Raw genomic sequence first — 14,341 nt, forward strand, 5'->3', positions numbered from 1 at the left:
TGAATGGTCATCCAAGAATCACTTCATAGTTGGTGGGCCTTCTAAAGTTGACAACAACAAATGTATGCTCATAAGTCAAGCCACACGATGTTACATCCACGTCCTTTAGGATTCCCATGGGGGGTTTTTAAATTTTTTTATGTTAGCTTGAGGACTATTTTTACTCTTTTAAAAGGGGCTTGGTTCCCCGTCTTTACCACATGTCTTTGGTGACAATGCTCACTCTTGGTCCCTCACCAAGGATCGCACTTGTTGGTGGCCACACCTTCCAATTTGATTGGGATGGTGGAATTCATGTTATCACTCTCGTAGTACTTCCCCAACTTTTCCACGTCTTTGGTCACAATGCTCATTCTTGCTCCCTCATCAAGGATCGCAGTTGGTGGTTGGTTACTCCTTCCAATTTAATTGGAATGATGGCATTCATATCATCACCCTCTCAATCTCCAATTAGTAGTGCAGCTTAGCAAGGCCCGTTTAATGAATCTAGCGGCTAGACTCTGGGATAAAGATAGACCAAGGCTTGAAAAAACGACATTCAAGTGTATTTGTACTGTGCAGAATTAAGAAAAAAACCAATTGAGATTGTAAGTAGCACTTATTTTAAGGAATGATTTTTCGGTTATAAAACTGGCATATTGTAGAGATTTTGCAAAAAACCGGATAGATTTATGACTCGTCCTTATTTTGATTGGTGAAAAATGTGTTTTTTTTCGAGCACTGTACCAGACCCTAGGGTAACCTTTCAAAGCAAACAAAACTACCAAGCCCTCCAAGCTTATAACCAATTAACCAACCACTATGCTACATGTCCCTGCATGGTACATGGAGGATTGTTTTTTTGTAATCAATCTTATGAATAATAAGATAAAGCTTAGCTAGGAGTCAAGCATGTAAATGTTGACATTAAGACGTCAAGCTTACAAGAAACTGAAATTCGAAGTTGTTGATACATATGAGTAGAGAAGGCTAGAAGATGTGGCTCGACCATGCAGAAACCTTTAACATTAGTTCCTTGATATGATACAGTAGTAGAACTTTACAATATGTTACAAGATCTGTGAAAGGCGATAATAAAACCAAAAACCTCAACTGCCTCGATGACAAACCAAGACTCGAACATTGGTAAAGGAGGTTTCATGCTGCGACATTCTCTCTAGCTCCATAGCTCAGCAGCTGATGGCATGATGTCCAAGCTGTGAAGTCACAAGCTCAGGCCTCTCTCAAACAACTGTGACAGAAATATACTCTTCTAAAGACAGCATGCCCACACAGGAGGAAAACTCTGATACTTGAGTCCAAAACATATTTCCCATCATAGAACCCCATTAGTTAGTCACAAGAAAACCTTACTACAAAAAGAATTCACTTGTAATAAATGAACTGCCCCATTTGACAGGGGCAACCATGACAACTTGGAACGTCTCAATGGTTACGCACTCCCGTTCACCTTATAAGAACACGTGCTTTAAGAGCTAGTAGCCTAATCTCGTACTAATGACTTCACGTCACTAGAATCTGTCTCAACCTGCAAGGTACATACGGTTAGTACAATAAAGCACAATAATTGATTTCTGTCACATGTATGTTTGCCTGCGTGTGCATGGGCATGCAGAAAAGGTAAAAATTACCTGATTAAAATGCCTTTGCAAAGTGCTATCAAGCAAGTTCTCCAGGCTTTCAAACTGTTCAGATTTCTTTAGCTCTGAAAGACGAGCTTTCAGGCGATCCAACAATGTGTAAGGGAACCACACTCCACACATCTTCTTGCGCTTGATTACATCGGCAGGCATCTGCACACAATATCAATAGTTTGAGAAGAAAAACCACATAGCAATCACTAATTCGTCATACAAAACTGTTCTCTCTCTCTCTCTCTCTCTCTCTCTCTCTCTCTCTCACACACACACACACACACACACACACACATTGGTGTCCTAGAGGACTACTAAGTGGACAGGCCTACTCCATCCTACGTCCGGCCTAGAGCACCGACGATCTCCACCACACACAGAAAGATCCATGAGATTCTCCGACGTCACATGCCCTCACCATTGTTAAGATTTATGGTACCTCCTACAAGAAGCTAATTAATCTAATGACACACTAAGCACACACTAATGACATAACACTAATGACATATGATTCACTTACACCTACGGTGGATGATGCCTAAGCATGATCATGATGAGAGTATGTGAAACAAAGTGATGATCACAACCTAATTAGGTTTCAAGATATATTAACTTGCACTCATAGACAATGTTGGGAGACTCACTCACACACAACAAGGCTTCTTGAAGATTAGGGTTAGCTCTGCAGGGTGAAGAAGCTCACACAAAAGAGAGAGACAGAGAGCTAGACAAAATGTGTGGTGATCACAAATGCAAGTCAACCCTTGCATGTGAGTCACATCCATATAATATAGAAGTACAAAAGTTATATGGATAGTGTGTCCTTTCAAACTTGATATCCAAGGGGAAAAACCACATGGAAAAAAGTGAAAGTGACCTTGGTTAAGTCCTGTTCACACGTAGCACTACTATAAGTGAGCATATGCCTACAAATCCCCCCTGTAGTGGAAGTGTGAACCTGTACAAGGTAGCAGATCACTCTCTGTATGAGAGTAAGCCCAAAGCTTTGAGGAAAGCTTCAAACTTCTCTCGAGGTAAAGCCTTTGTGAATAGATCTGCAACATTATCCTGTGTAGGGCAGTGAGATACTCTGATCTGCCTTGCATGTAGCCTCTCTCTGACATAGTGATAATGAATCTCAATGTGCTTGGTACGTGCATGAAATACGGAATTTCGTACCACGGCCATAGCACTCTGGCTAATCAGTGAGAATGGTGGTGGGTGTCTATTGACACTCACGAAGATTAACCAATAATCTCTTCAACCATACACAATCTACTGTAGCTATGAAGACTGTCTTGTACTCAGATGTGGCAACACTGGGTTGCTTTCTGCTCAACCAAGATATGCATGAACTGCCAAGAAAAAAACAATTCCCACTGGTGGATTGCGTGGTATCATAACCACCAGCCCAATTTGAATCACTGTATGCATAAAGCTGCGAGCTGCTCCCCCTCACACTCACACACAACAAGGCTTCTTGCAGATTAGGGTTAGCTGCAGGATGAAGAAGCTCACACAAAAGAGAGAGACAGAGAGCTAGACAAAATGTGTGGTGATCACAAATGCAAGTCAACCCTTGCATGTGAGTCACATCCATATAATATAGAAGTACAAAAGTTATATGGATAGAGTGTCCTTTCAAACTTGATATCCAAGGGGGAAAACCACATGGAAAAAAGTGAAAGTGAACTTGGTTAAGTCCTGTTCACACGTAGCACTACTATAAGTGAGCATATGCCTACAAATCCCCCCTGTAGTGGAAGTGTGAACCTGTACAAGGTAGCAGATCACTCTTTGTATGAGAGTAAGCCCAAAGCTTTGAGGAAAGCTTCAAACTTCTCTCGAGGTAAAGCCTTTGTAAATAGATCTGCAACATTATCTTGTGTAGGACAGTGAGATAAACTGATCTCCCTTGCATGTAGCCTCTCTCTGACATAGTGATAATGAATCTCAATGTGTGTGATAATGAATCTCAATGTGCTTGGTACGTGCATGAAATACGGAATTTCGTACCACGGCCATAGCACTCTGGCTGTCAGTGAGAATGGTGGTGGGTGTCTATTGACACTCACGAAGATTAACCAATAATCTCTTTAACCATACACCATCTACTGTAGCTATGAAGACTGTCCTGTACTCAGCCTCACAAGTAGATGTGGCAACATTGGGTTGCTTTCTGCTCAACCAAGATACGCATGAACTACCAAGAAAAAAACAATTCCCACTGGTGGATTGCCTGGTATCATAACTACCAGCCCAATTTGAATCACTGTATGCATAAAGCTGCGAGCTGCCTCCCCCCCCCTGCCCCCCGCCGGGGATAGAACAAACCAAAATCCAAAGTACCTTGAAGATAACGGAAAATGCGTTTAATTACTTGCCAATGCTTTGTGCCTAGGCTGTGCATGAATTTGCTCAACAAAGACACCCCAAAAGATATGTCAAGCCTCGTGTTACACAAGTAAACTACCTGGCTATAAATGCCGCCCTCAAAAGGCTCTCCAATATCATGCATAGTAAGCCGTACACCTGGTTCTACTAGAGTAGAAATTGGCTTACATTCTTCCATGTGAAACCTTTTTAGCAAACTTTTTATGTACTTAGTTTGCTACATAACAATGCCATCATCTCTATGCATAAACTGTATGCCGAGATAGTAAAGGCCTCAAAAATGACATATCAAATTCAGCTTTCAAATCAGCCTTGAAATCTGAAATTTATGCTTTGCTAGTCCTTGTTATGAGCATGTTATCTACATACAAGATGACTATGAGAATATCGGCACCGGTTTTCTTTACATACAATGTGCTTTCAGCTGGACTATTCACATAACCTTGGATGGTTAGATGAGCATGTATTTTATCATACCAAGCTCTTGGAGCTTGCTTTAACCCATACAATGCTTTGTGTAACCTGCATACTTTATGTTCCTCACCAGGAACTACAAAACCAATGGACTGATTTACATATACTTCCTCCTGTAAATCCCCATTTAAGAATGCAGTTTTGATGTTCAATTGATGCACTTTCCATCCTTTATGTGCAGCCAATGGAATCACTGATCGGATTGTAGTCATTCTCGAAGTAAAAACAAAAGTCTTCTCATAATCTATTCCCTTTTTCTAAGAATAGACTTTAGCCACAAGTCTTGCTTTGTACCTGTCAATAGTACCATCAGACTTCCTTTTGACTTTGTACACCCACGTTGTTTCAATGACATTCTTGCCTTGTGGCAAGTCCACAAGATCCCAAGTATTGTTCTTCATGATAGAAGAGATTTCATCTTGCATGGCTTACACCCAATGCTCATTCTCCTGTGCTTCTTCATAAGAAGAAGGCTCTTCTGAATCAAAGAGACCACCCATGGCTAATGCAGATTCCCCATGATGCATATTCAATGCATGGATGGAACTAGCCCTTGTTCTACCTGTCAACGGAGTTGCAAGTTTGCTATCTTGCAAAGTTTTCAGCAACCATCTTGGCACCGACTTGGCTGTCTATGGCTGTTTGCTCTTCCCTGAAAAGATCTTCAACTTCTTCCATAGAAGGGGGCTGAATTGCTGGCTATTCCACATGTTCTACATGAGGCTTTTCTTGTGTAGGGGCTGGCTGATCTGAATCCCCCCTAATTGCAATGGGTAATAGCCCATCAAACATGTCCTGTATGCTTGTATCATGACTTTTATACAAGCTGTACATGGACTGTACTGAATTTTCAGCAAATACCACATCTCTACTGACAAAAATCCAGCATGTTGTTGGATTATAAAGACGGTATCCTTTGCTCTCATTGCTGTAGCCCACAAAAATGCAGTTCATTGCCTTATCATCTAGCTTTGTTCGGAGTTGTTCTGACACGTGCATATGCCAAACACCTAAATGTACACATATAATCCACTTTTGGCTTTCGGCTATACCAAGCCTCAAATGGTGTTATGTTTTTCAAAGCTTTTGTTGGACACCAACACATGAGTTGCACACATTATGGCTTCCATCCAAAAATTGTGAGGCAACTTTTGTGCTTTCACCATGCATCTTGCCATCTCCATGAGAGATCTGTTTTTCCTCTCAGCTACACAATTCTGCTGCGGTGTGTAAGGCATAGTACATTGGTGTTTGATGCCCTTTTGCAGTATATAATCCTTGAATGCATTTGACATGTATTCTCCACCTCTATCTGAACGGAGTGTTTGGACTTTACATCCACACATATTTTCAGCCATTGCTACAAAGTGTCGAAAGCATGTAAACACCTTTGCTTTCGCTTTCAAGGAATAAAACCAAGCAAACCTGGGGTAGTCATCAATGAATGTGACGAAATAAAGATGTCCCTCTATGGATGGTGTCCGCATTGGACCACATACATCATTGTGTATGAGCTGTAATTTACTTTCAGCTCTAACAGCTCCATCCTCGGGGAATGGTTTTCGATGCATCTTTCCCAAAATAAACTTCTCACATACGTGTCTTGTTGGAGACTCAAGAGGCGGCATATTATCAACCATATGATGCTTCTGCAAAAGCATCAAGCTCTGAAAATTTACAGGCCCAAAACGAGCATGCCATAGCTCTGTATCATGCATAGCACGAGTTTATTCTCCACCTCTATCTAAACGGAGTGTTTGGACTTTACATCCACACATATTTTCAGCCATTGCTACAAAGTGTCGAAAGCATGTAAACACTTTTGCTTTCGCTTTCAAGGGATAAACCCAAGCAAACCTGGAGTAGTCATCAATGAATGTGACGAAATAAAGATGTCCCTCTATGGATGGTGTCCGCATTGGACCACATACATCATTGTGTATGAGCTGTAATTTACTTCAGCTCTAACAGCTCCATCCCTGGGGAATGGTTTTCGATGCATCTTTCCCAAAATACACTCCTCACATACGTGTCTTGTTGGAGACTCAAGAGGCGGCATATTATCAACCATATGATGCTTCTGCAAAAGCATCAAGCTCTGAAAATTTACATGCCCAAAACGAGCATGCCATAGCTCTGTATCGTGCATAGCACGAGTGTGGGCAACCATTGTATTTGCATCATAAGTACGCTTGTTATAGTTGTCCAGCTTATACAAGCCTTTGTATCGTGTTTCAGAAGTGACTATTTCATAACCCTTTGATGGGTCTTTTACCAAACACTTCCCATCTTCAAATTCAACCTTTAAACCTTGGTCGTTTATGGTTGAGACAGAGAGCAGATTTTTCTTTATCCCTGGAATATACAACACATTTGTCATACATATATTGGCACCATTGGCGGCAACAAGTATGACATTGCCAATTCCCTTTACTGGATATGTGGTATGATTTGCCAATTCCCTTTACTGGATATGTGGTATGATTTGCACATGATACAGTGCGGCCATTTGAAGCATAAACCAAGTGTTGAAATACTTTGCATGAAGTGATCTGGCTCAAAGCACCACTATCAAAATACCATGATAGATCCTGTCCGTCAGATGCAATGCAAGACATATCATTGTCTGAAGCACTTGGTGTGTCACTAGTGCATGTGACCAAAAAAGTGTACTCTTCCTGAATCATATTAGCTGATTGTTGTGCTTTGTCATTAGAAGAGTCTGCTATTGCATTGCTTGATTCTTTCTTTTTCTCTTTTGCAATCTGCTTTCTACATTCATTAATGTAGTGGCCAAGCTTATGGCAGTAGTGACATTTGCCCTTCTTTTTAGGCTTCTTTGCATCCCCATTGTCAGACTTTTCACCACCAGAAGAGGATCGTCCATGACCAGCCTTACTAGACTGTTGTCCCCCATGCTTAAAGCTCTTTGCTTTACCCTTATCCTTGGCTACAAATGCCTTGTCTCCACCACGGTTCCTAGATAGGTTTGCTCTTGTTTTCTCTTCCTGCAAGAGTAAACCCACCAGCTCTTCAAAAGTGACAGGATCACCACCTCCTCTCATAGAGAGGTTGAGAGAGGTGTGAAAGCCCAAGTAGGAAGGTGGTAAAGAATGAAGAGTGTTGGTGACCAGCTGTCTCTCTGGGATAACCTCATCAGCAATTGTTCCTACAAATCTTTCACTTTGGTGAGATGATCTGACATGGAGTCACCCTCATCCATAGAAAGAAGATCCAATTGCCTCTTCCTGTAGGCAACTCTTGCCTCGTTGCGTACCTGATACATTGCTTCCAATGTGTCCCATGCAAGCTTCGATGTCTTGCAAGACCGAATGTGTGGAATAATAGACCTTTTTATTGAAAGGACTATCAAGGACATGGCACATGCATCCCGGGAGTCCCATCTCTTCTACTCTTGTGTGGGGGTAGGTTCTACCTCAGGAGCTCTTTGAGCACCTCTCCTTTGAGTGGTTGCTCGCTGTATGGTAAGTGGGCGTGTGTTGTCACCACACACGATGCCCCAAAGCCCTTTGGCTACCAACAAATTATGGATCATGAAACTCCAGAGGGAGTAGTTTGATCCATCCAACTTGTCCTCCTAGGTGAGAGCACCAAATACATCTGTAGCATTTTGAGCCATGTCGACAAAATACACCTACAAGCAAACCAAGCACCAATGTGCTCTGCCAGGCAACCAAATGTCCTATGCAAATTTGTGCCTACAACTTGAAGCAAGTGTAAACTGCACCAAATTGTCCAATTACACAATGTGTATACATATGTGACAAATCACCGCTGTAATCCCCAATTACATGCTCCAAACTGAAAAGCCCCGATTTTTATGCACTGCAATTGCTTCAATGTGTAGTCAATTTTCCAATTTTCACAAAAGCCCCAAATTTCTGCAACTAGAAGAGGCTTAATTTACTGATTTTGATCTTAATTTGAAAAGCCCCCAAATTCCAAGCAAAGCAAAATGTTCAATTTTTGGCAATTTACCAAGGGAAATTTTGCCAAACCCCCAAAATTATCTGAACATGCGTCAGAATGTCTATAACAAATTTTGTTTTTTGTTTTTTTTTTCTCTTTAAAAATTTTCAAATACCTCAGTAAGCGGCCTGCAGACGTTGACCTTGGCTGAATGAAGGTGGTGTGTAGACAGGGAGGTTCAAGGTGTCGGAGTTGCAGGGTACGTCAATGCTGAAGACGGACTGCTATACAGGTGCCAGGTGCGGGAGTTATTGACGACGGGCTTCTGTGCTGTAGGCTATGGCAGTTGACGACGGCACCGCTAACGCTGACCACAGGGCAGTCGACGAGACGGAAGACACAGGTGACCTGAGGACGGTGGCTGATGGCCGAATCTCAGCTCACAGTCCTAGGCCGCCTCACAAGGTGCGAGCTCCACCGATGGGTGTGGAGGCGGTGGAGCCCTCCCCACTAGCTCCGCCCATAGTCACAGGGGACGGCGGGGACGGTGCCTAGGAACGTTGGGACGTCGACACGGGTGACGGGACGGCGCAGGGACGGGGACGGACGGGGGGACGGACGGACGTCCCCTGACGGGCGTTTCAAACCGGGGACGGCGCAGGGGACGGCGCAGGGGACGGCGCAGGGGACGGGGGACGGCTGTCGGGGACGGCCTGTGCGGGGACGACAGATAGCCGTTGCGCCTGCGTCCGTTTCTGGCCGTTGCGCCTGCCTGCCGCGTGCCTGCCATTGTAGCCGTTTATGGCTGTTGGGCTTGGGCTCTACTAGCCGTTTATGGCTGTTGAGCCTTGGCCCTCTCTCTCTCTTGCCTATCTATATAAGAGCCCACCTCTACAAGGCTACAAGCTGCCACACACAAGTTCATTGCTCATTGCTCAAGCTTCTTGAATCTTCTCTCGAGTCTCTTCCAACTTCCAAGTTCCAAGCTCTAGGGCCTAGGCTCTCACCTCTCCCTCAAGCCTCTTGAGTCTTCCAACTTCCAAGCCTCTAGGCTCTCTCTCTCTCTCTCTCTCTCTCTCTCTCTCTCTCTCTCTCATTCCTCAAGGCTCTCTCTCTCTCTCTATCTCTCTCTCTCTCTCTCACTTCTCAAGGCTCAAGAGTCAAGCGGCAAGCCATCTTCAACCATGGCATCCTCCTCACGTGCCGGGGCTTCTCGTAGAAGGACAACGGGATGGACATGGTGGGAGGAGGTAAACTACACCACATCCGTTCATGGAGGCGGTTCTCGGCCATGGGTATGCAAGCTTTGCCCGTACCGGCGAACGGGTGGCGCCGACAAAGTGCGAGCCCACCTCTTGCATGAGAGTGGGCATGAGGTGAGGTTTTGCACGAATGTCACGCCCGAGAAGAGACGGGAACTTCTTGACAAGCTTAGCGTCTACGAAGCGGTCGAAGCGACAAGAAGGACACCACGAGTGGCCGTGGATCCCGCGACGATGAGGAGAGGAACTCAAGCCTCTACCAGGAGTCATGTGGTGGATCGGGATCATGCACACCATCACCTTCGCCATCAAGTCGGAATGTTACTCCATCCACGACACCGGCACCCTCCATCTCCACGGCCTCTCAATCATTACGTGGCCCACGGCGACAATCTACACTTGGGGAGAATTGGAACCCCAAGTTGAAGAAGGAGGTGGATATGGCGGTGGCCCGCTTCTTCTTCCACGACCACATTGCCTTTCAAGCGGCTAGGTAAGTGCAATCGATCATTGCCAATTCATCATTCATGTTTTCATCATCCTAGTCTCCTTCTCATTAGTAAATTACTTTCTTGAATAGGTCGGAATACTTCAAGGTAATGGTTAAGAAGATTGGGGAGTATGGCTCAACCTATACGCCCCCCTCATCCGAGAGCTTGCGCACTACATTGCTCGACAAGGAGAAGCGCATTGTAGAGCAAGCGGCCGACAACACAAAGCGGCAATGGGGGTTCTTCCACGACCACATTGCCTTTCAAGCGGCTAGGTAAGTGCAATCGATCATTGCCAATTCATCATTCATGTTTTCATCATCCTAGTCTCCTTCTCATTAGTAAATTACTTTCTTGAATAGGTCGGAATACTTCAAGGTAATGGTTAAGAAGATTGGGGAGTATGGCTCAACCTATACGCCCCCCTCATCCGAGAGCTTGCGCACTACATTGCTCGACAAGGAGAAGCGCATTGTAGAGCAAGCGGCCGATAACACAAAGCGGCAATGGGAGAGGAACGGAGTCTCCCTCATTGTGGATGGATGGAGTGACACCCGCAAGAGGAGTATTCACGGCATGGTTGCATATTCCCGTGGAGAGATGTACTTCATCTCATCTCATGATGCATCCGGCACTGGGAAGAGCGCGGATGTGCTTGCGGCGGAGTGGGCTACCACCATGGAGATCGTTGGCCCCGAGCATGTAGTGGGCTTTGTTGCGGATGGGGAGCCTTCCAATAGGGCGGCAGGAGCTATTCTCCAAGGTATGTATGGACATGTCACGGTGTCCTTTTGTATGGCTCATTGCCTAAACAACCTCCTCAAGGACATCGGGGCATTACCATGGATCAGCCCGCTCATTGAGGAGGCCAACACCATGGTCTCCTTTGTCCTCAACCACCAAAGACTTCGGCATGAGTTCAACAAGAGGTCCTGTCTCTCTCTTCTCAAATATTCCGACACCCGGTTTGCCAACAACTTTCTCATGTTGGGCCGGTTGAAGGATTGTAGTGGTGCTTTGAGGGGGCTTTTCCTTAGCGACGAGTTTGTCGCCATGCAAGAGTCCCATACAAACACTGGCCAAGAGTGTAGGCTACGGGCAGATGACGCCTCTTGGTGGGAGCGTGTGAAGACCACAGATGCTATGGTGAGGCCCATAGTCCACCTGTTGAGGATTGTAGACGCTATGCAGCCATGCATAGGCAAGGTCTACGAGGCCATGGATCGCATGATAGAGAAGTTGAAAGACTTCGTGCCTGACGAAGACAGATACGAGGAGATCCATGCCTTGTGTCTAGGAAGGTGGAATTCCTACTACTCTCCATTGCATGCAGCAGCTTATGTGGTGGACCCAGAATTCCAAGGCAACAAGCAGGAGAGCGACCGGGAGGTGAGCGCTGGATGGAGGATCATCTTGGATCGTCTTGTGACTGATGCATCGGTTAGGCGCAAGATCAGGGACCAGCTTTCGATGTACAGGTCGTTTCATGGCTCCTATGGCTGTCATGATGCACAGGTTGACCGCTCCAAAGTTGGTGCTGCTCTATGGTGGGAGGACTTTGGTTAGCCAGGCCGTCAGCTCCTCTTGCTTGGAGCAACTTTGGAGTACCTACAGCCACATTGCCTCTAGGAAGAGGAACCGACTCGGGGTAGAGCGTACCAATGACCTTGTCTTCGTCAGCGCGAACTTGCAAATGCTTTGCAAGAGCATGACCAAGAAGGCAGATTCCTTCACCGAGTGGGAGATGAGTCAACAAGAAGAGCAACGGGAGGATGAGGTGCAGGAGCAGCATGCCAGTGAGGATGAGCTTGATGCTTCTTTGGCAGCCGCACAAGCTACCCATGACCATGAGGCGAGCACTTCACGTGGATGATCATTCATGGATCATGATTCATGGGCCTTACTACTTAGCTCTAGCCTCTAGCCTCTAGTCTTCAGCACTTTTTTGTCATTGACTCATTTGAGTCCGTCCTTGTATTTTGCCTCCTTAAGGCTCCTGAGTCCTGACTCTTGAGTCATGACTCATTTTGTATCTACTTAATTATTAATATGACTCAAAATCTTAGCATTTTAGTGTAAATTTGTGCTCATTTTGATGTGCTTCCAAAGTAGAATAAGTGCAGAGTAGAAAATTTTTTAAAAAAGTATTTTTTGAGTGCCGTTCCCTCCCCCGTCCCGTCCCCGTCCCCGTCCCCCGTCCCTTGTGACTATGGCTCCGCCCCTTGTGGTGGCTAAGACGAGCGGCAAGAGGTGGGAGCGACGGATGGAACTACAGCCACGAAAGTTTTGTGCGCCGACGGAAGTGCACTGCCGGATGGACTGTGCAGCTAGCGACACAAAAAGGCAGCGACAGATGGACTATGTAGCTAGCGATGGAAAAACGCAGTGATGGACGGACTGTGTAGCCAACGACGGAAAAACCCTGCAGCTAGACACAAAATGTGTGGTGATCACAAATGCAAGTCAATCCTTGCATGTGAGTCACATCCATATAATATAGAAGTACAAAAGTTATATGGATAGAGTGTCCTTTCACACTTGATATCCAAGGGAAAAAACCACATGGAAAAAGTGCCCTTGGTTAAGCCCTGTTCACACGTAGCACTATTATAAGTAAGCATATGCCTATAGAGAAGCTTGAGATGTGCTTTTACTTTCATTGCTTAAAAATGACCCCTTTTATATGGATAGAGTACATCTTTGCTTGGTCCATGCATGTGGGATATTCGACTTTTGCCATATGACTTCATCCTCACCTACTCACTCTCTACCTCTACATGTGCTCTATGGCACCACACTTCTCAACACTCCTCCCTTCGTGCCATATCTCTTTGCTACTCAATGTGGGTTACAACAATCATTACTTCCCTTGGGTACTCAACTCGCTACTCTCAAGTGGTCAAGTATAAATTACAACGATCATTACACCCCCCCCCCCCACACGGGTGCTCAACTAGCTAGTCTCGTGTGGTCGAGTAGATACACACAACAAACAAAATGAAATGATAAGATGGGTGTCTACTCATACGGTGACCCCTCTTTTACAACAGATAGCTAGGGTAGTGGTGGTGTTCGCCACCTTGCTCTTTAGAAGAGCTGATCTCTAGGGATCTCTTCGTACTTGGTGGTCGAAGTAGTCTCCGCAAAGTTGCCTTCGCTTTTCTTCAATCTGCAATCTTCTTCTTTGTACCCGAACTTGTTGTAGTGGTTACACTTTGGCTTGTCTTTAAACTTGCATTCATTTTGAAAGTGTCCTTTCCTGTCACAATTGTGATACTTCAAATTGCTTTTATTGAGCAATGCACGCTCAATGGTGCTTGGATTGCTTCCTTTTAATTCTCTCCGTCTCCAAAAGGGAGGAGACATATCCATCAAATGTTGGCTCTGGTAAATTCTTCAGGGTTATGACAAGTGCATTGTATTGCTTTTTAAGATAATTGCAATTTGCAACCACATCTTTGTCTCCAATCTTAGCATCTATGCTATTTGATTGGGTCATGATGCTTTTCATTTTACTGACAAACTGAGCCAAAGATTCATTAAAGTTTATTTCTAGACCATAGAACTCAATCCTTAAGCGAATTTCTTGGTTCTTTGCCTTAGCTCCAAACACAAAATTCAATGTATCCCATGCATCTTTTGTGTGTTCCTTAGAGTCAATGTGATGAATAAGACTTGTGCGCAAGTGTAAACCAATGAGTGACAATGCTTGCTCATCTTTTTCAACCCACCCTTCACTTGGTTCATCCGATACATTTGCCTTAGTAATTTTTTACAATTTCTCATGCATTAGAAGATACTTCATCTGTGTAGCCCAAGTATAGAACCCTTCTCCATTGAACTTCTCTACATGCGAAGTAATGCTTGTTGATGTTGCCATAATGAGAAGGTTTTACCAATGAGCTTATGATGCTTCAATTGGCAGTGTTTGTTCTCGTACAACTTGGCAAATATGGATGCTTTAAATAGGATGAAATGCAAGTAGTGCGTGTGCTTCCAAATTCCAATTTTTTACTTCTAGAGCTTCCTGATGGTAGCTCCAATGCAAAATTAGTGCTTTTGATGTGTACACACACTAAATGCAATCCTACTTGCTCAATTGTATTCCCAATTTTATCCAATTACTGATAAGTGCTCATTAATTACAGTGATTAGT

General features: G+C 44.5%; 1 protein-coding gene across 1 annotated transcript in view; it reads right to left on the bottom strand.

Annotated features, from left to right (window-relative positions):
- Positions 1-979: 979 nt before the first annotated feature.
- The window catches only part of SAR1 (SUPPRESSOR OF AUXIN RESISTANCE1), a 140,351-nt gene continuing 126,989 nt past the window's right edge, over positions 980-14,341 (bottom strand). The window contains exons 26-27 of the mRNA XM_086814697.1: positions 1,632-1,793; positions 980-1,528 (exon numbers count right to left, since the gene is read on the bottom strand). Coding sequence (XP_086670823.1) covers positions 1,484-1,528; positions 1,632-1,793 — 207 coding nt within the window. The 3' untranslated portion in view covers positions 980-1,483. The remainder of the gene's footprint in view (positions 1,529-1,631; positions 1,794-14,341) is intronic.

This window comes from Cibotium barometz, chromosome 20 (assembly GCF_041138505.1).
Source record: "Cibotium barometz isolate CiBa-2024 chromosome 20, ASM4113850v1, whole genome shotgun sequence".
In the NCBI taxonomy this organism is placed as follows: Eukaryota; Viridiplantae; Streptophyta; class Polypodiopsida; order Cyatheales; family Cibotiaceae; genus Cibotium; species Cibotium barometz.